Genomic DNA, 26,871 nt, shown 5'->3' with positions numbered 1-26,871 from the left:
TACCAGACGATTTTTTTAAAAATATCGATCCCCATTGTGAAACAACACTGCCTGCAAAGTAAAGCAATATACCTAGAGCAGATGCTGATAGGATGAAATTCTCAGAACAGGCTGGAAAGGAGGAAAGGCAAGGGCAAACGCCATACAAAAACAAAAGGCACCAAGGGAACAGGAAGCAAATCAACACATCACGAGGTCAACAAACAAGAAAGAAGGCAGCAGCCGGAAATACAGGGGAGCAAGGTGTGAAGCGGACGCCACGCTTCAAACTTATGTACACAGCACTGTTGCACAATATGACAGCAAGCAACATGGATGCTGAAAAATACATTATTATTTCATGTCAAGGCCTTCACTTTTGGTTTCTGAGAAAAAAATGGTATGATGATGAATGAAATGCAGGATTCTTATCTTCTATTTTCATCTTTGAGCATTTTGTACAGATTTATTTCAGTTGATATCATGAGTGTGTGAAATCATGAGAAAAGTAGATAATTGTATGGCTTGGAAGCTTAAAAATATCACAGGCAACAGAAGAATATGAAGACAATACAAAAGGCAGTGTCAGAAAGAACACATCAAAGGCAGGGTAGGCACACTGTAGTGACCAATACAAGGCTACCTCATGAAAAATACAAGGCTACTTTGTGACCATCATGCGTGGTGCAATACTCATGGCCATCAGCTCCTGGAAAAGAAGCTTGCACGCGTACGGTATACGCACTTGAGATATCTGTGCACAGAGAATAAACCACACAGTAAGAGTACAAAGCTCAATGGCAAGGCCGATTTATGCTTCAATGTCCTGATATAAAACTGAAGAGAATCATGATTCGAAGACTCGCATGGATCTCTTTATACCGTACTTCCTCACATATAAGCGCATGTGCTTGTAAGCGAAAATTTGCTGCAAAACAGATTTTTTGCTGTGTAAACATGCCCGGGTAGAAGCACATGCGCTTTTATGCGCAATAAAGGTGGTCTGTGTCCTAATCAATGGTGTTATCACTATGCTTAGTGGTATATTCAGCTCCTGGGTGTTTCACCAATAGTTTTCACATATAAGCACATACGCTTATGTCCGGGCATAATGACATACGCATATACCGTAAAGTACCGTTGATCCGCCCCCTCTCTAATTCCCGCCCCCTGTCGATTTTCTCCTTGTGAAGCGACTTTGGCATATACAACGAAATACGATGTTGAACCGACGCATGCACTGCTGTACACAATACTTGCCAATCCAGGATCAAAATGTGCACAATCCAGCACATTGAGTCTGATCCTCTACGCTGTTGTACATCGTACTGCACTTGACAGCCTGGATCTAATTCCCGCCCCCTGCCGAAAACCCAGCTGGGAAGCGAAATGGCGTGGGGGTGGATCAACGGTACTTTACGGTATGTGCGGAAGTAGGGTAAGTCTGTAAACAGGTGGTGAACTTTGAAACTGAAAGCATGACACAAATCACGGTATACTGTAAATCAATTATATTTCGTATTATTAAAGAGAGTATTAAATATTCGTAAACTGAGAAAAAGAACACTTCGTAGTCGTCTATTTACTTTCATCAGTGCCATCGATCGGGGGCTACTACGTACATGTGTACAGTACTGTACCGTGGAGTCAATGAGTGTGACAGGTTTTAGTAAGCGTTTTAATTTCGTAAGTGGCAGGAGCCTTATTAAATTTACGAAACTAAAACAAAGACACACCTGGCAATATGGCGGTAAACACACGCATGCCCACACACGCTCTCTAGGCTGCAAAGTTCTGGCACAGAGCTCTCCTTCTCACCACCACCACCACCATCAGTTCGCGCCTGGCGCCTGGTCGATGCATGGTTGGCGGTATCCGGCATAGCAGGCTGGTACATCAAGTAGCGCATGGCACATAGAAGATGACACAGCAACGACATAGCTCGATTGCAACGTACGGGGACGAAACGTACGTCGCAATCGAGCTATGTCGTTGCTGTGTCATCTTCTACGTGCCATGCGCTACTTGATGTACCAGTCTGCTATGCCGGATACCGCCAACCATGCATCGACCAGGCGCCAGGCGCGAACTGATGGTGGTGGTGGTGAGAAGGAGAGCTCTGTGCCAGAACTTTGCAGCCTAGAGAGCGTGTGTTCACCGCCATATTGCCAGGTGTGTCTTTACCACCATATTTATCAACCATAAGTACAGCTGCAGTGGTGTCTTCAACTTCATTGAAACTAAAACAAGTACGAAATATAATTGATTTACAGTACACTAAACATGAGCAGGGCGGCTAATTTTAACAACGAAGACAGCGAACTGTAGGTCAGCCGCTACCAACACTCATCAATTATTGGTATAACTTTACTGGTTACTTGATGGTACATGTCTTGATAAAATCACATCACAAATCGATCAAGAATAGTGTCAGGCTATGATCGTTTGGTCGGATCCGGATCCAGGTCCAGATCTCAGATCTGTCGCATCCTTCAGAATCAACCGATCACTTTTTTGGACCTTGGCTGTTGCCATGTTGATGAAGTAAAAAATGGCGCTGACAGGTCACCCAAAAGGGTGATCTTGTGCGTCGTACGAAAAGTCAACAAGAGTTATTGTGTGCATACGACAATGAGTACAAAAATGATCACATTTGTATCCAATGGATCCAGTCAGCTCTGCTCCCGGGGCAGGGTTGCTCGGATCCAAATCCGAAGGATCTGGATCCGGATTCGACCAATCAATCACTGCAGATCCAGTGGATCCGACCAAACGATCACAGCCTAAGCCTCCGATGAGTATGAACATTTAGTTTACGTACGCGACGCTGAATGCTGAGTCCAGTTCATGCAGTAGACGGGAGAATCGAGTGAGATTATCCGGACCAAAGAACGAATGGATATCGGACATCGTCTGCTTGAACCCTCAGGTCAGACGGCCATGTGAAACCTCCTTCTTTTGGAGAGTGTCGTGAAGAGGTATGGGTATAGTGGATGGCTGCAGTGAGTCTTTGCACTTTGAGAAACATATGAAATGTGGTCTTAGAAAAGGAACCAATGTGCTGGTCCAGTGCAACCGTTCAGCACACCAGAGCACTAGACCTACATTTCTATTTTACTCCATGTATGGAGTAATGCAGATTTGTTCAGTCACGTACTGCCCCCCCCCCCCCCCCCCCTCAGTTTCAGGCTGGCTATACACCTCCACAGCTTTCAACACACACAAGCCAACCAGTTATGTTTGTACATACACCTGGTGAAAACTCAACAGGAAACAGATCGTACCTGGGTCTTATTCTTGCAGCCACGGCACTCAAACGTATTGTTCTGCAAGTTGGCAATAGCGATCAGACCACAGAGGTTGCATACGTGAACACGGTACGGATCCGATGCTTCAAACAGTCGTTCCTTGAGAAACTGTGCTGCTCCGTGTGCAATCTGGCAATCACGTTCCATTTCACCAAATCGAAGACCTCCATCTCTGCAGGGTGCAGTAAAAAATGCAGACACAATTACCCTCTCAGCAAGTATATAAAGAAAGAAACAAGTTCAAACAACATCATCACAACGCGAAGAACCCCAAGAGCCTCGATAAAAGAACTGAACTGGCATCAACATGTACTATGTATGATGTAGACACAAAAATAAATTGTACATACGAAACTTCAAGCCCGGCGTGACCAAGCAGATATATATACCGTCAATATCTACACGCCTAGGAGAGTAGATATCACCAATATCTGCCAGCCCAGTGCTTCTCAGGGCAAAGAGTACTCTACATGTATACATGCACTGCTAAGTGCACCGTGATTGGCGTCCGTCACGGTGATAATCATGTGGCATGTCGAAAGAAACAACAGACCACACAGACACATCCTCCCATTAACCCAATCAGAAAATCATACCTAGAAGTGAAGGCAGAGAAAGTGCCAGTCTAGACAAATACATCAACACGATGCTTAACAGCATTATGGATAACAGCGACAGGTTTAAAAAATTTATAAACAGCCATAGCAAAGCCGGAGAGAGTGACTTACCTCGAACGACCTTCCATAGGTTGCCGGTTGAGAATCTGCAAGGGACCTCGGGCGCGAGAATGAATCTTGTCGTCAACCATATGCTTCAATCTCTGGTAGTAGGTTGGTCCGAGAAAGATCTGAGAGTTCATCTTTCGACCAGTAAAGCCGTTGAAAAGTACTTCTGTACCACGCAAGTGATAACCGTACTCATGCAGCAGCTGTGAGATCTTTTGTACGTTGACGGAGTCATTGAACGGTGTTGCATCACCAATTTCACCCTTGTTTGCTGAAACCTGCAGGGAGGGAGATAGATAGATAGATAGATGGAGAGAGAGAGAGAGAGAGAGAGAGAGAGAGAGAGAGAGATAGAGAGAGCGAGCGAGAGAGCGAGAGATAGAGAGACATAGTTCCAATAGAGATCAACATGTGGCAAGTAATGTGCATTATGATTTTCCGCTTCCCCAAACTCACAGCTTGATATATAGGCCAGGATATTAGTTCTTCGCAAAAGGTCATTATAATATTAAAGATATGACAACATGAGCTTCTTGAACACACATTCACACGCCCACGCCCACACACACACACAGCCCAATCAGAAAGAAAATATTTGCCTATCACCCTAGCCTCCAATGCATTCCGCCGCCGACAGTCATTGCAAAGTGCTATGACTCATGATGATGACAACACACGAATACACATGTACATATGCAAATCATACATACCTTGCCCTGTAGACATTCAATTAAATGACCGATTGTCATACGGCTGGGAATAGCATGAGGATTGATGATGATGTCAGGTGTGATGCCCTCGCATGTGAATGGCATGTCCTGCGAGGAGAGGAAACATGAACAATGCAAGTTTGAGAATCAGTTTGCATGCAATAAATAATGACAGCATGAAGTATCGCCGAAGTCGCACCAACCTCTTCTTTAAATAATCACAATGGAAACAAATTTGTCAATGTGTACTGTATTCACGGCTGTTACGTATGCATTGAATGCGGCCAGAATCCTCTGGGCACGAGGCCGCAGGTGACCTGCTGAGAACGCGTTGAGGACCACTTGACATGTTTGAAATTTGTCCTTGACAGCCTCATTGTTTTAGGGAAGTATCTCACGAGTTGCCGTCGTGTTAGGGGCCCCGAGTATTGTTTCAGGCCGATTACTACGAAGGTTTTGGTGTTTTACACTCACGTGCAGCTTGTTCTCTCAAAAGAAATTGTCGAAGTCGAAATAGTTGTCCGTTCCGGATCGTTCTTCTTCTTCTTGTGCTTCACGGTGTGGATGTCATCGATGGTCTCCAGCGACTTCTGGCAGGTATTAGTGCGGGTGCCTCGTTTTTGTAAACTTCAGTTCTTGTTGGAGTACGAAGGTAAGGTCTTTATGTTGTGTGAGGAGTCGTCCTCGTAGCTTTACGCTCCTTTACGATTGTTTTTTCAGGCCAGTTTGTAATTGCCTATCTAAAAATATAAAATACCAAAAACAATCCTATGGATAGGCATAGGGAGCTACTTCGCCAGATGTGCCGTGTTAGTGGTCGTAAGTTTAGTAATATAGCGAAGAAAGGCGTCTCTACGAAATATGCTGTGTCGGATCATATTACTGAATTAGAATCTTGTTTTCCAACTATTAAAAAAGACCAAAAAAATGCTGATGTATATCCTGAATTATTTTGTGCGTCATGCATGGCAGTTGTACGACGGTACAAGAATGCTCAGGAGAATAAAGAGAGGTATGTAAGGACTAGTGGAGGGTGTGGGGCAATGAAACTTTGGGAGGCACATGATAGTAACTGTAGTGTTTGTGGGTCGGGTGTGATTGGACGACCGTCCAAACTTGCAAAATGTGAGGTGCCGTTTGCAAAGCCATCACCCATCCCCATTAGCACCACCCCGACTCCTGTTGACAATGTCACCGAAAAAGCGACTGGTAGCTTGAAAACTGGTGCTGACCTTGTTCCAAGTCGCTTTCGTGAGCAGCATGAACAATTAATGTGTGGCATTTGTTCGTTGTTTGTAGACGCTGCTCTGGAAACGCCATGCTGCAAACATTTGTTTTGTGCGAAGTGCATTTCATGTTGGCTGGAGCAAAGCACGAAATGTCCGCACTGCAAAGATGCACTTTGTCTGGATAATTTGGTGTCACCACATACTATTGTGGCTGACATCATCAAGCAGTCAGTCTTGAAGTGCGATTTCTACGAGGCGCCGCTAATAGGCTGCCCAGTGCAGGTGAGGCTTTGCGACCTAAAGAGCCACGTTGAGAATTGTTCTCACAACCCAAGCACCCCATCCACTCCTATTCAGAGAGTAGTGTCTGAATCCTCCACCATTGGTGATGTTCTAGCCGCTTCCCACTCAATGCTCTCTGGGAAAATGTTTGATGCCCTGACTAAACGTGTTGTCGAGAGCAGTGCAGAGGGTGACAGACTTGAGGTCCGTGGAGGTGGTGGCTCTCCTGCTGTTTGGACCCGCACCCCGGTTGCAAGGGTGTCTTCCACCGATTGCAGTGGTCGTACTGCACGGAGACGGTCATCCATGACGTCCTCCTTTACACATTCTGTGTGTGGTGGTGTAGGTGGTGCCTTTGCCCACGTTGCTGGTGAGCTTCGCCGCAAAAGTGTAGATGACCGTAATGAGCTGCTAAAGGCAGCAGGCCTGGCATCAAAATCCCCATCGCCTGGCTTAGCCCTGGCCATTAAGGCAGAGCTGCGTTTACCATGGTATCAATTGAGAAAATTACAAAAATTTATGTCTATGATGGGCATTTCTTTGGAATCTGAGCGGGTTTCAAGACAGTTTATCAGAGAACACATTCCGAAATATGTGACTGATGAGTTGCCTGCAGCTGTCGATGGTGGGATTGTTATGTCACCCTTTGTGTACATGCCTGATATCGTTGCTTTGGTCCTGGAGTTCTTTTCTTTGCACGAAAAGTGTAATACACTTGTGTGGCATGATGGCATGGATGAGAATGATCTATGGGTGAAGTTTGTGGGTGATCATGGAGGGAAATCCTTTAAGTTCTCGCTGCAGCTGCTGAATGTTAGTCACCCAAACTCCTGCAAGAACACGATACCGCTTTGCTTGTTCAGCGCCAAAGATTCTGCTGCCAACTTGCAGAGTGCGCTTGGCATGTACCAAGAACAACTGGAGAAGTTGCAGGCAACTACTTGGACTGACAAGGCAGGCTCTGAAAAGCATATCCAAACCTTCCTTTGTGGTGACTACGAATTTCTCACCACAATGTTTGGCATAACAGGTGCAAATGGTGTGCACCCTTGTTTGTTTTGTCACACTGATAAAACAACGATACAGAAAGTACCCACAGTGCCAGCTAACGTGCGGACACTGGATACGCTACATGAATGCCACCAGTCCTTTCTGAGAGATGGTGGGCACCTCAAGAAGGCCAAGTTTCACTTTAACGTGATCCGGCCAGTGATATTGCCTTTTCCTTTGGCTAAAGTCGCGATTCCGAGCCTGCACATTGACCTAGGGGTTTTCGCCTGGATCTATAGTGCCCTGTTGAAGGATGTTGCAGACCTTGACAATGATCTGGCAAAGTGCATCTTTGTTGGTAGCACGGACAAAGACAGCAGCATGCATCAGCAACTTTGTCACGCACACGAAGCTTTGTTTGCAGCTAGCGAAAAGCTCAAGTATGCACAAGAGAAATGTACAAAAGCCAAAGAGCAGCTAGAATATATTATTATCCATGCAGGAAGGTTTGGCAGCAACCAGCATCTTGAGAACATGGCCAACGTGCAGAAAACTAAGTGGGGAATGTACAAAGATAAACAAGAGGTTGCGGAGAAAGAATTGAAGGAGAAAACTGATGCTGTGAAAAGCATTCAAGGTAAAGCTGATGGTGGTCCTTGTGCTGCTTCCCTAGAGGCTGTACTCCAGCAGCATGGTATACAGCGCCAAGCTTACCATGGCGGAGCATTCGAAGGGAATCATGTCCACAAAGGGTTGCAGGAGAAAGTGTTTAGTGATCTCTGTTCTGCACCTGCACATGTCATCTCCAAGAGAGCAGAGGCTAGTGCAGAAGGTGCAAGTGCAGGACAGAGAGATCAAGTGACGTGTTTGGTGCAAGCTGCTACTGTTGTTAAAGACCGCTATGTTTCATTATTTTCTAAATTTGCAGCTTGTCATGTAGGATTGTCCACCAGTGTAAGTCCGAATGTTGACTCACTCTCACAACTGCGTGCCAATATTTCTGCTTTTCTTGCAGCTTGCCGGCAGGAAGTTGTCTCGCGTGGTCGTGGCAACGTCACACCAAAGCTTCACCTTCTTGAGGCCCATGCAGTCAGCTGCTTGGAAAATTTCCAAATGGGCATGGGGCTACTGAATGAGCAGGGGGCAGAGTCCATCCATGCTGCCTTCAATCAGCTGGAGCGAAATCATTCCTCCATACGAAACACGGCTAACCGGCTGTGTGCATGTGCACAAGCACACGTCTTGAATGCGCTGCCACAGCACACTCTGCTTCTGCCACCAACGCAGAGACGCAAGCGTAGCAGAGAGCCCTGAACATAGCACTAGTACATTCCGACGACCACGTGTGTTGTAGTGCGTTATTTTGTGTGCGTCGTGTGTACGTGTTGGTGCATGCGCGTGTTGCGGTGGTGTGAAAAGCAGTCTTCGTTATTACAAGACGACTACGGAAAAACAACTGGACATGACGAACTCAAGACGAAGACTGCTTTTCACACCACAGCAACCTGGCAACACACGCATGCACCAACACAACGTAAACTCAACGTACACACAATAACGTACTACAACACATGTACACGTACTACTACTAGTACTATAGTAGCTTATTTCCAGCCTGAGGTTGTTGGTGCACAGCAAAATTACATCCTCTGTGCTGTGCCAGAGCTTCAGTTTGTATCACTGTGGAAGCGGGTGAGTGGCGGGTTTCCTCAGGCTGGCAATTCGCTGCATCACTGCAATGTGCTTCTACTGTTAGTGTTATAGCTCCAAGCAGTGACTACAGGTACCGGGTATTGAAGCTTGAGGAGGGCAGGCAATAATCACAATGGTCATGCCGCAGTCGTACGATTGTTCGTTCCGAGATCCTGGGCTGACCCCATGTGTTGATTCCATAGAACCAGTGCTGCCAGTGTCCCTCAACTAAACCGGCAGTCCGTTCAGAATTTAGACAGATCAAGCACCATCTACTTTTATTTCTGTTCAAAATATCCAAGAAATCACAAAGTACAATTCCATGAACGAGATGCTTCGAAGACGAAAACAAATCCAATGACAATGTTCAAAGCTCCTTTCAAAAAAAAAGAAAAAAAATCGTAGACCTAGATTCGATCGAGTCCACGATCAAAGCGGCTTCGTTTTGCTCGCGTGACTCCAGCGGCCATCTTGGATTCTGGCCGCGTCGTAACAGCCGTGATATATGTACAGTGTAAAAGCGCTTCAACACACACACACTTGTACATGTACAGTTGCGGCCAAAGACATCCGCCCCGCGAGTCAAAAGTAGCGCTGCGTTTCCATTTCAATGACATCATGCATGTTCCTAAAACTGATCCGAGGGCCGCAGCGGTCGCATGCGCCTTGGCGCTGCTTTCGGCACGAGGGTTGGATTTCTTTGGCCACGATTGTACTTGTGCTTGCTCACTGCCGAAATTGGACCCCCCCCCCCCCCCCCCACACACACACACACTACACACACTCCCATGCACACACACACAAACACACATACCTCTTGTCGATATTTGATACCACATGTACCCTTCTGACCGTGACGGCTGGCAAACTTATCGCCAATCTGAGGAACACGAACTGACCGCACCTGGCAAGATAGCATATAAATTCGCAGCACATAGCCATAATCAGCAGGTGGAACAAGAATAAGCCTTGGTGCACTTTAGCAAAACAAGAGCACAAGGCATAAAATTCATAAAACTAATGTCCACCCCAATATGGTGTTCAAAGAACACCATATTGAGATGGACTCTCATCTCAGATCTCTTCATTCAGACAGAAATATGTATAGCGTGCAGTAAGTTACACAGAGCTGCGAATAGACGCAGAGAGTACACTGCTGCAACTGCCAACACACATTGCACAAGTGCTCATTGGCAACACGAGAGCAATACAAGAGTGGGTGTAAGTTTGCAGCTCACCTTGATCTTGCAGAAGCGATAGCCTTCGGAGTTGATAGTAACTAACACCTATGTATCATATGGTTCAGGCAAGCATATGTATAGACAGACAGACAGACAGACAGACAGACACATACACACCAACTTGGTAAGAAACCTGCAAGATACTTCTACCAAATCGTGCCATTCAATTGTTTAATAGATGCATAACATCAAGAGTGCATAAACCAGAGTGTGCAACTGTGCACATCAGACCGGAAACAGCGCAGTTCTTGCACTACGTCACCCTGATGAGGTCACCTAAGCCGCAACTTGCCTACAGCTCAATTTCTTTGTGTTCCATAGCCCGGAAAGCAGCCAAGTTTGCATGATTTTAGAGAATTAAGACGTCCTGTTTTAGGGTTTCGGTGTTTTTGGGTGCCTGCGCATGCGAGGACTGATGTAGTTGTGCACCGTAATACAAGCCAGAGTACTAGAGTGCACTGGTACACCGTCACAGGTACGTAGGAAAGTACTAAGTCGTTATAATATTTGTTGAAGCTGATCGTTCTTAGTAAACTTTGCTTGTTGTAGTTTCTTCGAAGAATGACTGACTGTGGTGTAGTCGAGATCTCAGTTTTATAGTCGTTTCCTGGCGGTAAATTTAACTTTTTTTGGAACGAATTCATTAGTTCTTCTTCGACGAGTCTGTTGAGCTTGCGTTGGGGGTCTGCTGGTGCAGAGGAGGCGCATGTCAATGGTGGGGAGCAATTCGCGCACATTCCTCAGTCTGCGGTGGATAAGCAGTCCACAACAACGGCTCCAACGCCAACGCCAAGACTAAGGCAGACCAAATGTTTATCAGCCGATGCCAAGCGCCGTGTTGCTGAGCAGCTGAAGTCCAATAACGTCGATACTGCCTATCCGGTAATTATTGCCGTTGCTGGTGTAGAAAAGCATAATACGTCAATCTTCGAAAATCTAAAAGCTTCATTGGCTAAGGACAAGGCCGTATGGAGGAACGTTGTTTCTCAGCTACTCAAGAAGTATGCAGCCCTGTACTCAGAGTGCTCGGGCCACGCGGACAGATACTCGATCTTCAAAGTGCGGTGGAATGCATCCGTACGTGTCGTTCCCAGTTTGACGATGTTGATGTCCGTTTGCTGACCTTGGAGGAGTGTCCGAGTCAGACAAAGTTTGTGTACTCCATACCGGGGCAGCAGCAACTTGAAAGTTCGTGTGCCTGGAGGTTGGGCAAGCGCAGCCGAGTACTAAGCCTGGTACGTTCTCTACGGACCATGTCCACACTTCTTTGGTGCAGCATTGAGCCGCTGCATCCATACCCAGGCTGGCAAAGAGAAACGCTAAGGCAAGAGCATGGATGTCCTGGACAAACAGAAACTTCTGTTCAGAACTGTCCGAGTGGAGAACGACGAAAAGGAAGTTGCGTGCCTTTTTCCATTGCTCAAGCTCCGCGATCGTGGTTGCAATTGCGACACGTACGAGAAGTACGGTGAACAGCTGATTAGGCAGGCCACAACCAGTCTGGAGTGTGATAAGTCTGTGCTGGAAATGTTCAAAGAGGCTGTTCAGAAGTCGGTTGCCACTCGATTCTGTGATGATGTTCTTGTTAGCTGTGCACAAGCCATGTTGTTGAAAGTCCTGCGTGCAGTAGTGGAGGAGGTGATTGACTCTAAGGAACAAATACAAGTCCAAGCTGCAGGAAGCACGTCTACCACATGGTAAAATCTGTGCGATCGGCTTTACCTCTGATTTTCCAGACCAGGATCCAGCATCAGCTTGTCTTCAGAGTCCTCATTGTTGAGGCACCTGCAAATGTCCTCTGACATGTTCTTCTTTTACACATTTTCTCTGTCCACAGAGATGGCGTAAGTTGGTGACCATGGGAACAGGCGAGGATTTCGAGGCGTGACGTTCGCAACAGAGAAAAAAACCCAGTTGCCACAGTTGCTTCCCTGCACTGCATGTGGTTTTCAGGAGCTTCAGCTCCTACGGAAGATGGAGTGTGTTCGCACACAAAGAGCTCGTGTGCACGTTTGGATTCCTGCGGACACTTCAGGTTGCTTGCGGGAAATTTTCCATGGAAACAGGCTCTCCTACGTGAGAATGCTGATTGCGTGAATCGCCTATACCGGTGTACGCAAGGCAGAAGTCTGAAGTCAAGACCTAGCTATCCACACTTTGCCTTGTTAGGATACATGAGCTTGAGTAAGATACGGCCCTCACCTGATCGATAATACCCGTCTCACTACTTCTCATGAAGGTACTGGCATCACGCTTCGTGTGACGACGAGGAGCACCCTCCATCTACAGCACATAACATTGGGACAACATACACAAATCAACAACGTGCTCAAAAAAGGAGAACCGTAAAACATGCCAGATCACAAGCTTGAAGCTTGCACATATACATGTTCCAGATACCATATACATGTTCCAGATACTATGTCGTTTTGAAGAGAAAAGGTGAGATTAGATGTGCACAGTGAAGGTGTAGCTCTGCTTGTGAAAAGCGAGTACAGTAAATCTGTAACTAAAGACCACCGTGACTAGCGACCAGCCTGGTACTACAGACCACTTCGCCAGGCACGGACGGTCTCACATTCATACGTGGTTGGGCGGTGCAAGCCTCTAACTAAGGACCACCTGCCACAAAACACCGCTTTCTCTGGCCCCAAGGGGTGGTCGTTAGTCACAGGTTTCACTGTAGTTCTAGTGTTTCCTCCAACACAAACCAAGGATAAAACAAACCAACAATAGATCAGTGTATGTAGCTGCATGTACCTCGTCTTCATCTTCGGGCAAGGTGATAGTTTTGCCGATGAGCACATCATCACCGCTGACACGCGTACCCGGAGCAATGATGCCGTCGGGGTCAAGCTTGTCGTAAATAGCAGGGCGCATACCTGGACACAAGTACCCGGTAGAAACACATACGTGTATACATACATACACACATACACGAGTAGTTCGACTGACCGTGTCTAGAAGATGCAGCATGGCAACTTCAAGCACGCACAACTGACAAAACACGCCACCTGCAAACAGCAAACGGGTTCTCCGTTGCTGTCTGATGAGTGTTTTCACATGAAACTCCGAGTAACAGCGGAATGAGATTTGTTTGCTTCATTGCTGTGTAATATTCGTAGATACATACACATATATTATTAGCACCATGGGCACAAGCACTTGGTAGAACCATTCCTACTAGCATCATGTAGAAACACACACACACATCCTACTAGCAGCATGGGACAAACACAGCTGTAATCACATCAAAACGAACATCCTTATCTAGTAGTCATTTCCGTTCCTATGATCACATATCAAGCCAGCAAGGTCATAGAGCTATAGAAATAGCATGTGCGCACGCAAACCCACCCACCCACCCACCCACAACAAGCAAGATGCATACCGCGGACGTTCTCGCGGTTCGGCATCTCGATGATTTCCTCCGTGTCCAGGCCTTGCTTGGACTCAGAGTCGCGATACGAACGATAAAACACAGACCTGGCCCGAGAACAAAAAGGCATTCAAAGAAACCAGCCGGAAAAGCTAAATGAAGCCATAGAAAATTGAATCCACCACAGAATAGCTAACACCTCTGACACAACCCAGCCAAACAAGTAATACTATCACCTGTGTGCTTCAAGCCCATGCACATGACTAAGCACATATCATCCTGCAAAGCACATGTGCACTACGATCGTACACGGCCATGCCTGTCCTTCACAATGGTGCGGCGACACACAAGAAGGACACACACACAACACACGGACGGCGCTCACCGGAACAGGCCACGGTCAACTGCACCACAGTTCAAGATGACTGAATCTTCTTGATTGTAGCCAGTGTAGGAGGCAATGGCAGCAATGGCATTGATACCTACCAACAAAGAACAACACAGACCAATGTAATGCAATGTACACGGATATCTACGGAATAAAAGCACCAAGGAATTAGAAGATTACAAAGGTGGTCCGGGGTGTGTGTGTGTGTGTGTGTGTGTGTGTGTGTGTGTGTGTGTGTGTGTCAGGGAGTAGATTGTGTGTACATGTACCTTCTAGGTGAAGAAAGTCTTGATGACTTTGCAGAGTGACATAGCATGCTGCATCATACCAAGTGAAGCCAGGCGGCACAGTGGAGCAGTCCATACGTTGGACATGCTGTACGAAGCAGAGATGAACTGAAAGGAAAGTAGAGCACTTACCAGCAGGCAGCTCTCTGAATCGCAAGTACTCCATGGAGCGGGTGGTGACGAGAGGCTTCTGTGGATACCAGAGGACGTGGGCCAAGGTGTCCATGCGGACGTGGAAGTTGGTGATGTAAACACCCATAGCCTGCTTACCCATAGCTGACTGGTAGGTGTTACGAGGTGACTATACGCAGGTGTGTGAAAGCAAAGACAATAACAACACGAGGCCATTCATGAATTCCTTGCCCGTACACACGGCTCCCTCATAACTACATGTTCTAGCATCGGACAAGCCGCACATCTAACGTTATCCCACGCCCTGTGCCTAAGTGTCTTGTTGGGTAGGCCACTTTGCAGTCATCTTTCCTGGAGCTGGGACAAACACACATCAGTTCTGCACTCTGCAATGGTGTTCCTCCAGGAACCAACTCAGCAACTGAGTAGTACACATGGCATGACAACAGTCTACAATGTAAGGTTCTGCACAGCGTGCCATGAGCATGCACGCCATGATTTTCACTCACAAGGATGTCGGCTATGTTCTAAGCTCTGCCTATAGCATTGAGCACTCTCAACAGCTCGGGGACCGACGGGTTTGTGAAACCGCAGTGTACATATACAGTGTACAAGCTAGTCGTGCATACCTGATTGTGATCCGGGAAAGGAATGATCGAAGCACAGACGCCAAGGATCATGGACGGGTGAATCTCACAATGCGTGTATGTGCTACAGTAAGTCGAGCCTTCCGCCGACAAGTAGTCCGGTGTCATAGCGACCATGACTGTCTCCTCCTCATTAGTATCAATGTATTCCACTACACCATTGGCAACCAGCTCTTGCCACCTATGGCAGTGCAACACACCATGACAACCACATTGCAACACATAATTGAAACACATACACACACAGCAGCAGCAACAGCAACAGGAGAGTAAAGGTCCACAACTAAGCACGAGGCAAGACAGAAAGCAGTGGATTATCATGGCATGGTGTCTAGTCCTATGGCATCATTACACAGAACAGGATATTGTGTGAAATCCATACAGAACAGGACACCCAGTGAAGTCCAAATAGGACAGGGTATCTGCGTCAGAATGCTCCACTACACAGAACACCCCTTCTAGACCTAGATTAGACTTGACAGCATAGAGATTGCGCACATTAAGCATAGAGATTACAGTCATTAATCAACTTCAAGATGGTGATGAGAAAAGCATACCCATAGTTGTTGTACTCCCTCTCCTTCAGATGCTCAATATGCTGCTTGCGCAGCATGAGCTGTTGATTCTCCACAACAAGCAAAGGCCTGCAAATACGTCCTGCATCAGTGTAGATCCGAATCTCCTGCTCACGGAAGTCACGTACCATGGATACCTAGTGCACAGAAACATACAGGATATGTTAAAGTAGGGCACTTCCCTTACACAGTTCTTAAAAAAGCACAATTGCACACACATCTGGGTCCATAATGTAGATCAGGACTAGAGCACGATGCACATCTAAATAGGGTACAACATCACATTTACAATGTAGGCTTGAGCATTTGAAGGCTGCACTAACATCCAAAGAGCCAGTTCTCCAAAGGACAGGTGATCTTGCACCTTCCTGGGATCCGCTTTGCTGCTTGCACATGCACCTGGACTCAATGGCTATTCTCTTCACTGACACGCCACCACTTTATCCCCTTCCCTCCAAGCCAAATGCCAGGTCATACATATCACAGCCGGGCCAGTGGAAGAAATGCAAAATAAGTGACTTGCTCAAGAGTCAAGACCCCCACACACAGATAACCATGCCTATGCACCATACTCTTTGTCCAGCCACAAGGGTTTCCATAGAGGCATTCTGCTGGGTGATAACCTCATCAAACACTGCAACATGAAAGCTGGTGACTTCTACCACCAGCCATTAATCTTGCACATGCGTCACAGACTCAATATCTCCACAGCCCTCACCACGATACACACACACCTTTGACCTTTTGACGCCCATCGCCGGAGGCGATGATAGCAATGCTACGGCAGAAGCCATAGTAACTTGTGCATGGATTGCACCATTCAACAGCTTGCAAGGCTGAAGAATTGACCGTCACTATTCTGCCTGGTCTACACCATACAGCTATTTGAAGTGACTTTTTCTGGCCAGTGAATCCCTATTTTTGGTCTTTTCATTTCACACACACACACACACACGCACACACACACATTGCTCTTACTTCAGAGACAACAACGTCCATCTGCCGACGAAGCTTGAGCAGTGTGCTCATCAGCTCATCAGGCTCGTGATGAATTCCAACCCAGCAACCGTTCACAAAGATCTTCGTGGCACTGAGAGCAACAGCACAAGACAACACAAAGGCAGCAAATATATCACTCCACAGCTCCACGACGAAGCAAATCCCAAAGGACAACTATCAGTTTGCATACATTTCCCACAGAACAAAAGCACAGACAAGATATACGGCATCACTAACCCAAGAATGGCCGCCGGTGAAATCTCTTCTAAATTTTCCATGGCCCACTCTTCCAAGAATTCCAAGATAGGACTTGGTTGAGAACCGACAGAGATGTAAGCCATGAGCGCCAGGTTCTTTACCAGACCGACAGCAGCACCCTGCAACGTGATGTAAAGGCACGCACCCAAACAAACCCATACATGTACGCAAGAATAATCGCGAGGTTCTGCTATACGTGGAAAACGTAGAGAAATCACACAGAGAAGAGGTGTCTGGGTTAGAGTCTATGGCTTCGCGTGTTTCGGGTCAAGATTTCTATGCAAAGATGAGATTCTCTAATAATCTCAACGTTGTGGCACACACGAAGAAAATGGGTACGGATCTGCTGGGTATCATTCAAATGCAGGTAGAAAACTGACAAATCAGAAGGGATTACACATTGCACGTGATTTCTTTACGTGAAAGTAGAGCAGAACAGGTTTCCTTTATGCTACGGGAACGCGAAGAGAGTTCCCGTAACGTAGAGCAGGACATCACTACTATCGTTTCACGAACTACTAATTATTGGCAATACTGGCAATATTGGCACGATAAAAAAAAAATGAAAGTACAAGACCAGTACGTGACTATGTAGTAGGGCCTGCAAGATGCACACAGTAACAATGGATGTCAGCAGGATAAATTACACCAGTGTTATTCACAAGACAACCACAGCATGACTGCACAGACTTACCTCGGGTGTCTCTGCAGGACAGATCATACCCCACAAGGTATTGTGTAGCTGACGAGGCTTGGCCAGTTTACCGTCACGACCAATCGGTGAATTAAGACGACGCAAATGTGACAGTGTGGAGACGAACGTCAGTCGGTTCAACACCTACATTGGTGGGCACAAACAAGCATGAGAAATTAAAAATACACAAAGTGAGGCTTTGGATAACAGCCTGGTTAGTCCGTTCAACATAATATGTTGTGTATTTGATTATTCGTAGTGAGCATGATGTCCAGCATGACTCTCGATCGCTGCCATTATCCTACAGTAGCATATAGAGATACTCAGCACTTTTGAGCAAAACAAGTTGGAGTAGTACTACATACAAGAACACGGTGCCCTCCAAAACATAGTAACAAGCCGTTCTTGCAACTGATTCTTTTTCTTTTCTTTTTCCTTTTTAACACGGCCACATGCCACTGGGAAGGAAACACGGGAAGGTAGAACAGGCACCCTTGCCCTTGAACAAAGCAGTAAGCAGAAACCTTGCATGGCAACTAGTTGGACATACCTGTGACACACCAGCTCTTGCTTGGTGAGCCTTCTTTTGATCACCCCAGTTGCCAGTGGCAAGTGAGTAACGCAAGCCATCAGTGATGATACGAGTCTTGATTGCCAGCTCAAGGTTGAAGTCCTGAATGGGAAAAAAAGTAAACATATGCAATCACGTGGAGTATTGATAATTATAGCGGGAAATTGAGCTGGTGAACAATTTCGTCCAACTGCAAAGAGAGGCAGCCGGTAGAAAATTCTGTCAATGGATCATGAAACAATATGGACAGGCTAGACAAACTGCAAATGGCCCAGCAATAACGTTTTAATCTAGAGTTCACTGCTCCAGCTAGCATCAGGTGGCACTGATCGCAGGGCAAAGTTACTCACTCTGCCACGGTCGATGAACTTCTGTGTGTACAACCGTACTTCCTTCATCAAGTTACGGAACATACTGTAGTCATGCACGCAAACAAACACAAACATACACATTCAGATTGCATTCAGATTGCACGTCAACAGAAGACCGAACAGAACCAAGTTGCTACTCACGGCAGCACGCTCAAGGACGCTTTGTTACAGTCACTGTGGTCACGCTATGAAGAGAGGAGTTCTTCTACTGGTTGTGTAGATATCATGGCACTTATACATGCACTTCCCACACTCATGGTGGTATAGCACTGTCGTGTGGGGTGGTGCCTTTGCTGTTTGTAGTACTAGTAAGTTATGTGTAGCTCCCTGATTTCTCAGTTTGAGCACTCCGGCAAGGAAGCGCATTAAGTACAGGCCTGAGATATTTTTCATCGCTGCCAGGTTTGGCTTCGCTGACAAGTCCATCCATAACAGGACGAAATAGTACTGCCTGCCCGCAAATATAAGGAGATAGCATGCAGATATACAACAAATGTAATACATTTAGCCAAAAGATACAATGATTCCGTGCAAGCCGCCATTGAGCAGTCTGTACGCAAGGTGAAAGGCCAAAAAGATACGAGTTTTCAAACTCACACATTTTCAGGAGAGCACCTAGCAAAAATGTATCGATTCTGAAGTGATCTTTGGCCGTACTTCCCGCTTGAAGTAGGACAAGTATACGCAGAACTGCAGACCATCACTTACCCACGGAACAAGAAAGCCAGCAATGGTCCAGCCAGATCGAGACGCTTGTTACCGTAATGATCACGATCGTCCAATTCACGCCGTCCCAGTGCAGCAAGAAGGATTCGATGTACAATATACCTGCATTCAATACACACCGCATGATCACGAAAGGAATGCATATTAAGTCAGTGATGCCAAGTACAGTTGCCCTTCATGAGTTATGATGCTGGGAGTGCATGAGACTTCAGACAGTGCATCGTCACCCTAAGTGACACATGTATGGATTCCAGCCACAGTTGAACAGTCTACTAAAACTACATATCGCCTTCTCTGCACGCATGCCCAGTTCACGTGCATACCAACAGCGAAGTGCCAGTGTGCAACATGATCTCCATGTGTTTTGCAAAGAATGTGCAGGCTGTGTGATAGTGCAATGCCATACAGCAATGCTATAATTATCAAGCACTGTACAGTGGAAGACTGCTAGCTAGGAAAACACTTCAAAGTACAGTGCAACCCCTTTTTTAAACAGAACTTCAGGTCAGTGGAAACCTGTACAGTGGAAGACACGTATTCCGGTCTGAAATTGAGGACAGATTGGGCCATGATCAACAACATGCAATTGAGGACAGATTGGGTCATGATCAACAACATGGAATCCGTTCTTCGTGTACATACATACCCAAGGTAATATGCTTTCTTCGTTTCACAAAACTCGCTGATACCGACATGCGGCAGCATTTCCTTCTGCAGGATCTCCTTTGCATAGCGAATACGCTTTTCTCTTGTGACACCAGGGCGTGCACCGCGTGCACCAATGAAGTTGAGGGCAACATTCTGCTCTTGGATCACAAAGGCTTCATCCAGTGAAGGCTTCACCTATCATAGCAACAGTCAATGTGGGCAGTAAGAAAAGCAGCACAGGTTGACTTGGGTAATACACGCAGCAGCCAGAAGAGAACTGAACATTGTTCAGGTCATGCCCAGTCAAAACACCAGTACATCAGTCATTGAACAAGAGAAAACTCTCTTGATGATCCTGTCAGAAGATTTCAATAGTGACCCACAGCACATTGCATAGTAGAATAGCTGCCACACATGATGATTATCATGACACAGAGATTGGCACAGCTTCGCTGCACGTACTCCATAAAACAACTCACCATTTCCATCATCTCCTGGTCATCAAAGTCATAGATGATATGCTCAAGGATGTCACGGTCACTGACAAACCCCAGAGCACGGAACACAATCATGATGGGTACTTCTTGCGAGATATACGGCAAAGTGGCAACGATACGTTGACCAATGGTGGCACGACGTGACTGACCACCGCCTCTCGCCAGCATGCCAACCCACAATGTACTTGTAGGTCGTGAGGAGTTTTCCAGCACAGAGCGAACCTCTGCAACATACTGGTACTTGCTATCTTTTTTCTGAAAGACATAAACTGTGTTGGTGGCCATCTTCTCTTGAGCAATCAGGACCTGAAGTGCATAGTATATGGACATAGAACATACAGCACATTATCAATAAGCAGACATGAATTCAAAGACTTGTCATCAAGAACAGTCCGGGCTGGGGAAAAGATCATGATTAGGCCATGGTAATAAATAAAGTTGATTCTCAGGTCATGAGCCTGTGAAAATCGGTGCGAGCGAGCGATTTTTTATTTTATTTCCCACTTTTATTTCCAAAGATAGGGTCACACATATGTACATGGTCACATGTTGAAATATTCAGGCCAGGGAGTAGAAAAATACCGGTATTTTACTACAGTCAGACCTCGCTTAACCGCACACATCCGTTTTCCACAAAAATGTCCGGATAGGCGAGGGAACCGGATAACCGAACACCAGTTATGTAGGATGCATTGCGTATGCTGTAGATCTGTAACCAGCTATTTTCTTCCGGATAGCGAGGGATCCGGATAAAAGAGGACCGGATAAGCGAGGTCTGACTGTACTCCCTGATTCATGCCTTTCGCATTGACCGTTTTCATGCGCGCATATGCATGTATAGAAATATTTAAAAAATCGTTGGTGCGCCGCCAAAAATCGGTGCGCGCGTACTTGAGAATCAAAGATAATTTTTACCATGGCCTTATACAAGATTTAAAGAAGAAAGGCGCCTAGCATTTCGCCAAGTGCGACTGAGCAAGAATGCTGGCATTGAGTCGACACACCCATGTCCCCAGTGCCATACAATGCAAAATCGCTCAATGAGCATCATGCTACTGGCACGAGTACTAGTATGCAGAATGAGAGAGAGAGAGAGAGAGAGAGAGAGAGAGAGAGAGAGAGAGAGAGAGAGAGAGAGAGAGAGAGAGAGAGAGAGAGAGAGGGAGAGAGAAAGAGAGAGAGAGAGAGAGAGAGAGAGAGAGAGAGAGAGAGAGGGAGAGAGAAAGAGAGAGAGAGAGAGAGAGAGAGAGAGAGAGAGAGAGCGAGGGAGAGCGAGAGATAGAGAGAGAGAGAGAGAGAGAGCGAGAGAGAGAGAGCGAGGGAGAGCGAGCGAGAGAGAGAGAGAGAGAGAGAGAGAGAGAGAGAGAGAGAAAAAGAGAGAGAGAGAGAGAGAGAGAGAAAAAGACGCAACCATGGTGTTGGCTTACCTTTTCAGAGCCATTGATAACGAAGTAACCGCCAGGATCAAGCGGGCACTCGTTCAGTTCAGTCAAGTCACGGTCCGTGAGATTGTTTAGTAAGCAATACGTTGACTTCAGCATAATGGGAATCTTGCCAATGAATGTCTTGGAGTATGCTTGCTCAACAGGAGCCATGCCGGCTTTCATTGTTGTCTTCTTGATGTCGACATACAATGGAGCCGAATAACTGTGATAGACATACACGTGCACACAAGTATACTACTAGTGCAGTGAAATCCACAAGCCAACGCAAGGACATGCAAATAGACAGAAAACATGTTAACAGAATAGCCTACAATGGAGTGCAACAGCGTGTAAGTTACATGTATTTGCACCCGATCTTCATGTTGCCTGATTATTGCGTGAGCATGAAACTTAAAGTAGCAGCAAACAAGCCTTGATTGTCCTTGTTGTTCTGTTGTGTATTTGTATACGTACTTCCATCCAACCATGCATGACTGAGAACAACACACAAACCAATACTGTGACTAAAGTCACGAAAGACATCCAAATATCAAACACTTGTATCATTGATGCTCCCTGCCAACAGTTTCCCTATGCGTAGAATATCACCTGAAGCCGAAGTGAATATGGGCGAATATTCACGAGTGTACAAACCGAGGTTTGTACACTCGTGAATATTTGCCCATATTCACGAGGCCGAAGGTAATATTAGACGTATACCTCTCCATATTCACCCTCTCGTACCTAAAGCCCAACAAACGAGTCATGTTGGTCATACATGTACATATACGCAGAACTAACGTAAGTCGTTATCACTTCACGATCCTAAACCGACTGGCATGTTCTTGCATGAATCGGAGAACGACGTGGTCTTGTTCAACCTTGTTAGGAACGATCGTGAACACGTACTGGTGCATGTGGCACGGGATGCGACGACCTTGGAGAACACGCTCACACCAATCACCTTGGAGAACACGCTCGTGCGAGGCGGGAGCCAATCATCGTCCGTTTCGATGCAAAGATTTGACCAATCCCCGAGCATCGCGCCAATTCGGGAGACGGTTTATAAACACCAAGCCAAATGACCTTGCCTTCACTTATTTCTGTTCAGTCAGCGCGCCGGGGCTGTCGTGTGCCCTAGAAAAGTTCTACGCCAACGTCCGTAAACAGGACTTCTCTGAATACAAACGAAATTCCTTCCTTGCCGCTCGATCCGCAATCCATCAACATGCTGAGCGTACAAAACCTTGTTTGCTGGCTGGAACGCTCCGCCTGTGAAGATGCTCACTGTTGGCTGATGATTTGTCACCACCTGGTCACACGCGGATTCAGCGCGTTTGTACTCAGAAAAGTCCTGTTTACGGAAGTTAGCATATGGAAAGAGGTATAAAGGATAATATCGAAAAGGAGGAAGTATACACACAGTCATTATTATCAGCATCACTACTCACGTCAAGTTCCTGAGTCTGGCTTCATTTGGCATGAGTGGACTTGGTGCACCATCCTTTTCCCAATGAGTGGGCTTACTCAAGTAGATCTGCTCAAACTTGAGAAAGTACCGTGTCTGCATGCAATCAGGCAAAATGAGCAGCACAAGTGCACATACATAAAGGGGATAGTTGGGATACTGACTGAAACTACACTACATCGCAAACATAGCACTATAACTTGTAGGCATGGGTTTTGATTTGGCACATATAAAAATGCACAGGAGTGCATTATGAGTACATGTCAACCAAGGTGAAGTTTAACCAAATCCATCTGACAATATTGGAGTGGACTGATTTGCACAGGCACAAACAAATGGGGAATTCATTCTGGAGCGAAAGTAGCGAAAAGTTCACACCTTAAATCCCATTCTGGACCGGCTGATACCTGGCATAAACGTCTATATGAACAGAGATAATTAGCCCTCAGTTGATAGGGCACTTGGTTTCTCAAGCTATACGACTTCACTGTTGTACATGACACCTGCATTACCGATAACGAAGGCTCCCTCTGCCTCTTCCAATATTTTATGTCAGGATAACTACGAGAACGCCTAACTTTAAGAGGACATCACCCACAAACTGGCCAACGAGATCAGAGGTCGAGATGAAATAATTATAATAGCCCGCGGGAGTATTTGTGTAGGCGGGGGAAGAGAGGACGACAAAGATTGAAAACGGACGGACGGAAAATGGAGGCATGGAAGTTGGTACATTATTATAATATGCTGTCTGAAGTTACAGCGAAAATAGCCACCATCTCCTGTGTTTGTGTACATTAGTATACGACTACCGTATTTCCCCGATTGTAAGTCACACCTTTTTACACTAAACTTCAGGGGCAAAGAAGGGGGTGCGACTTACAATCGAGTGTGACTTCTTACTTATGTGAATGCATTGAGATGATTAGGTTCGGACGTGAGAATGGGCTGTGACTTATAATCAAGTGCGACTTATATTCGGGGAAATACGGTATACGAGTATGTGTGTGAGACCACGAAATGGGCCTGGGCAAGGTGGGTCTGATAATATGTTCAACTCTCATGGGTGATCGGCAAATGCAGAGGAGAGCACGATACGTAACAGTTAAAAACAGAGGTGTATACGACTATACGTATGTATGCACAGTTGCTACTCGTACTTGAATTTTTCATGCAAAAGCGAACCCAGAGTTGCAACTTAACCTCGTCCTGCTTTCTCTGCAAGAGAGCTCTGCATACTGGGTACTGAGCACTCTGTAAACATCGGAAGAATGTTACTTTTAAGGTGTATCTATATGTGTACGTAGAATAAACAAGTGCATGACATTGAAAAGTAAGGACATGCATAATATTATGCTCATTCTTGTGTCAAGCAATACTATATACTTGTGCCCAACACAAGCTGGTGAATTGGTTAGGACTGCAGTTTAGAAGATATTGTGACTTGCACTACACGTAATTACATGTATCTCATGTGTGGACTTCTACTGTACTGTTGGCCATACGCTTACCTCTGAATGAAAATTGGAAAATGGAAAACAAGTTACATAAGCTTTACGTGATCTAGATTGTAGCTCACTTACCGGCTCATCATCGTGAGTGGTGTGATGTTGCGCTTCAGCTATCAGCTCAATTTGAGGCGAGTCCTCCACAATTCTCTGCACCGACATTTGAATGAACTCATCAAATGAGTCCAGCTGCTGTCGCACCAATCCCTTTTCTTCAAAATACGAACTGATGACAATCCAGCAGGCTTCCTGCCAAATGTCCTTTCCGATGGGTTCTCCATCGTCCGTGTAATCCATGGCGGCACACGGGGAGCCGCTTTTCACGACTCCCAACCAATTCGCGACACTATGATGGCAGTGCTTTGAAAAGCTCTCCTAAACAATTTTCATAGCTCATTCCACTTCAAAATTCTCCTCGGCGTGCAATTATTTTTTAGTTGAACGGATCATTTCGCCGTTGATCGCCATTCCCCTATAAATAACCATGGCAACATATGGACGCGGCCCGGCGCGGGCGCGCGCAGCGCGCGCCCTCATGAAATCCCGAAATCCCAACAAAAAATGTACTGCGCTGGTGTAGCGTGAACGTCACAGCGTACAGCGCCAGCCCAGGTCGCTACGTGGCAACATGGCGACGCGATCATTTACGTAGCGCGCTGACGCGTCGGAAAGCCTTTGATGTCACACTTTGTCGGCAACAAGCATTTTGTACAAACGCAGTTGATTTGTGTGATTTTCGTGTGTTGAAGATCATCTTGAACTCGATTGTTTCGAGTTTTCAAGAAGATCGTCGCGATGAAGGTGAAGGAGATATCTCGAACAGCCTGTGTGGCATGGAGTCCTTCTTCCCAGCATCCAGTTTATATTGCTGGCGCTACAGCTGCCAATCAACTCAGCGCAAATTTCGAGTATGTCCTGATAACCAGACTGTACGAGACACATTGCACAATGTATTGACACTGTTGTGTGCTACATTGTTTAGTTCTGACTCTACTTTAGAGCTACTTGACTTGAGCCTTGGAGATGGAAACCTCAACATGCGTACATCTGGCAAGAGTGCCATCAATGACCGGTGAGAAATTTGCACCGATTTCCTCCAATATTTAATTGGAAAGCAAATGGACCATCAAGTTGACTTGAACATAATAACTCATCCCACTCTCATAATGCATGAACATATTGGTCGAATTTGCTATTTATGTGCCCAGTATCATCTCATGCCACCACAATATGCCCATAGCTCACTCTCTGTTGTGCAGTTTGTTGCCTGTGGATATAAATGGTTTCTGTCTTGTGCAAAATGCACCACATACAATGAATGAGGGCAAAGTAATTATCTCTATCACTCTAGGCAGAATGCACCAATAAATCGGTAACAAATAATGCGTATCCTCTCAGATGCACAGGATGCAAAACAGAGTAGAACGCGGCAGGAAGTACGCTGGAATGTCTTTTATCTGGCTTTCAGTCATCCGTCATTGTCAGTTTTCCCAAAGTGCACTGACAGCCCATACACTAGTATCAAGAGTACATACCCCCCCCCCCCCCAAAAGTGTACCACTCCCGCATACCCTGCTGTCCCGACATAATTTCAAGTTGACGTCATTCTTATGATGCAATGCTTTTCACACGAGTGGCCTACAATGTTTGTACGGGGTGTCAACGCATCACACGTGTTTCCTTGAACAGCATAACATGGGGATCTGTCAACCACAGGTCCAGGATATGTTTGATAATACGTGCACGATGCGCATTGCATCATAACAAAAGACGTCAACTTGAAATTCTGCCACGACGGCACCCATAGTGGTCATGTACTCTTAGTATATTTACAGTCCTGCTTCAAGTGATTGTGTACAGTGAGCATCATGAACGTAACATGCAAGTCAGTCTGTAGAGATAAGCATGCCGACTGTCTCAGGATAATGCTGGTAACAGAGCATCAAAATAGAAGTAATTTCTATCTTGCAACAATCTCTCCTCCTCTCCTCCTGCATTATTGAACAGCTGAATGGTACCGTTCATAGTTTTATAGAATGATGTCCAATCTTTACAGTCCTTTTGATGTGCTTTGTAGCTTCAGTTATCCAGAGTATTCAATTTCGTTTATTCACATGCGTCTGGTCCCGAGTGGTGCCGGATA

At 46.0% G+C, this 26,871-nt stretch overlaps 2 protein-coding genes across 2 annotated transcripts in view; one reads left to right on the top strand and one right to left on the bottom strand.

The window, feature by feature from the left end:
- On the bottom strand, positions 1–25,147 carry LOC135806428 (DNA-directed RNA polymerase II subunit RPB2). Its single transcript, XM_065320608.1, has 24 exons — positions 24,804–25,147; positions 23,204–23,316; positions 21,756–21,975; positions 20,311–20,634; positions 19,830–20,026; positions 19,166–19,285; positions 18,437–18,500; positions 18,066–18,188; positions 17,516–17,659; positions 16,801–16,940; positions 16,543–16,654; positions 15,547–15,701; positions 14,972–15,170; positions 14,343–14,511; positions 13,921–14,017; positions 13,548–13,642; positions 12,917–13,038; positions 12,359–12,439; positions 10,154–10,201; positions 9,730–9,819; positions 4,723–4,830; positions 4,016–4,290; positions 3,264–3,459; positions 1–733 (listed from the first exon to the last, which is right to left on the bottom strand). The coding sequence occupies exons 1-24, from the start codon at positions 25,023–25,025 to the stop codon at positions 641–643; spliced, it is 3,507 nt and encodes a 1,168-aa protein (XP_065176680.1). The 5' UTR covers positions 25,026–25,147; the 3' UTR covers positions 1–640.
- A 292-nt stretch (positions 25,148–25,439) lies between these two features.
- LOC135806434 (protein transport protein Sec31A-like) overlaps positions 25,440–26,871 on the top strand; it is a 33,318-nt gene continuing 31,886 nt past the window's right edge. The window contains exons 1-2 of the mRNA XM_065320614.1: positions 25,440–25,636; positions 25,711–25,800. Coding sequence (XP_065176686.1) covers positions 25,524–25,636; positions 25,711–25,800 — 203 coding nt within the window. The 5' untranslated portion in view covers positions 25,440–25,523. The remainder of the gene's footprint in view (positions 25,637–25,710; positions 25,801–26,871) is intronic.

Source organism: Sycon ciliatum, chromosome 1 (assembly GCF_964019385.1).
Source record: "Sycon ciliatum chromosome 1, ocSycCili1.1, whole genome shotgun sequence".
NCBI lineage: Eukaryota > Metazoa > Porifera > Calcarea > Leucosolenida > Sycettidae > Sycon > Sycon ciliatum.
Note: the sequence above shows the minus strand (reverse complement) of the source record. Positions and strands in the feature narration are given on the sequence as shown.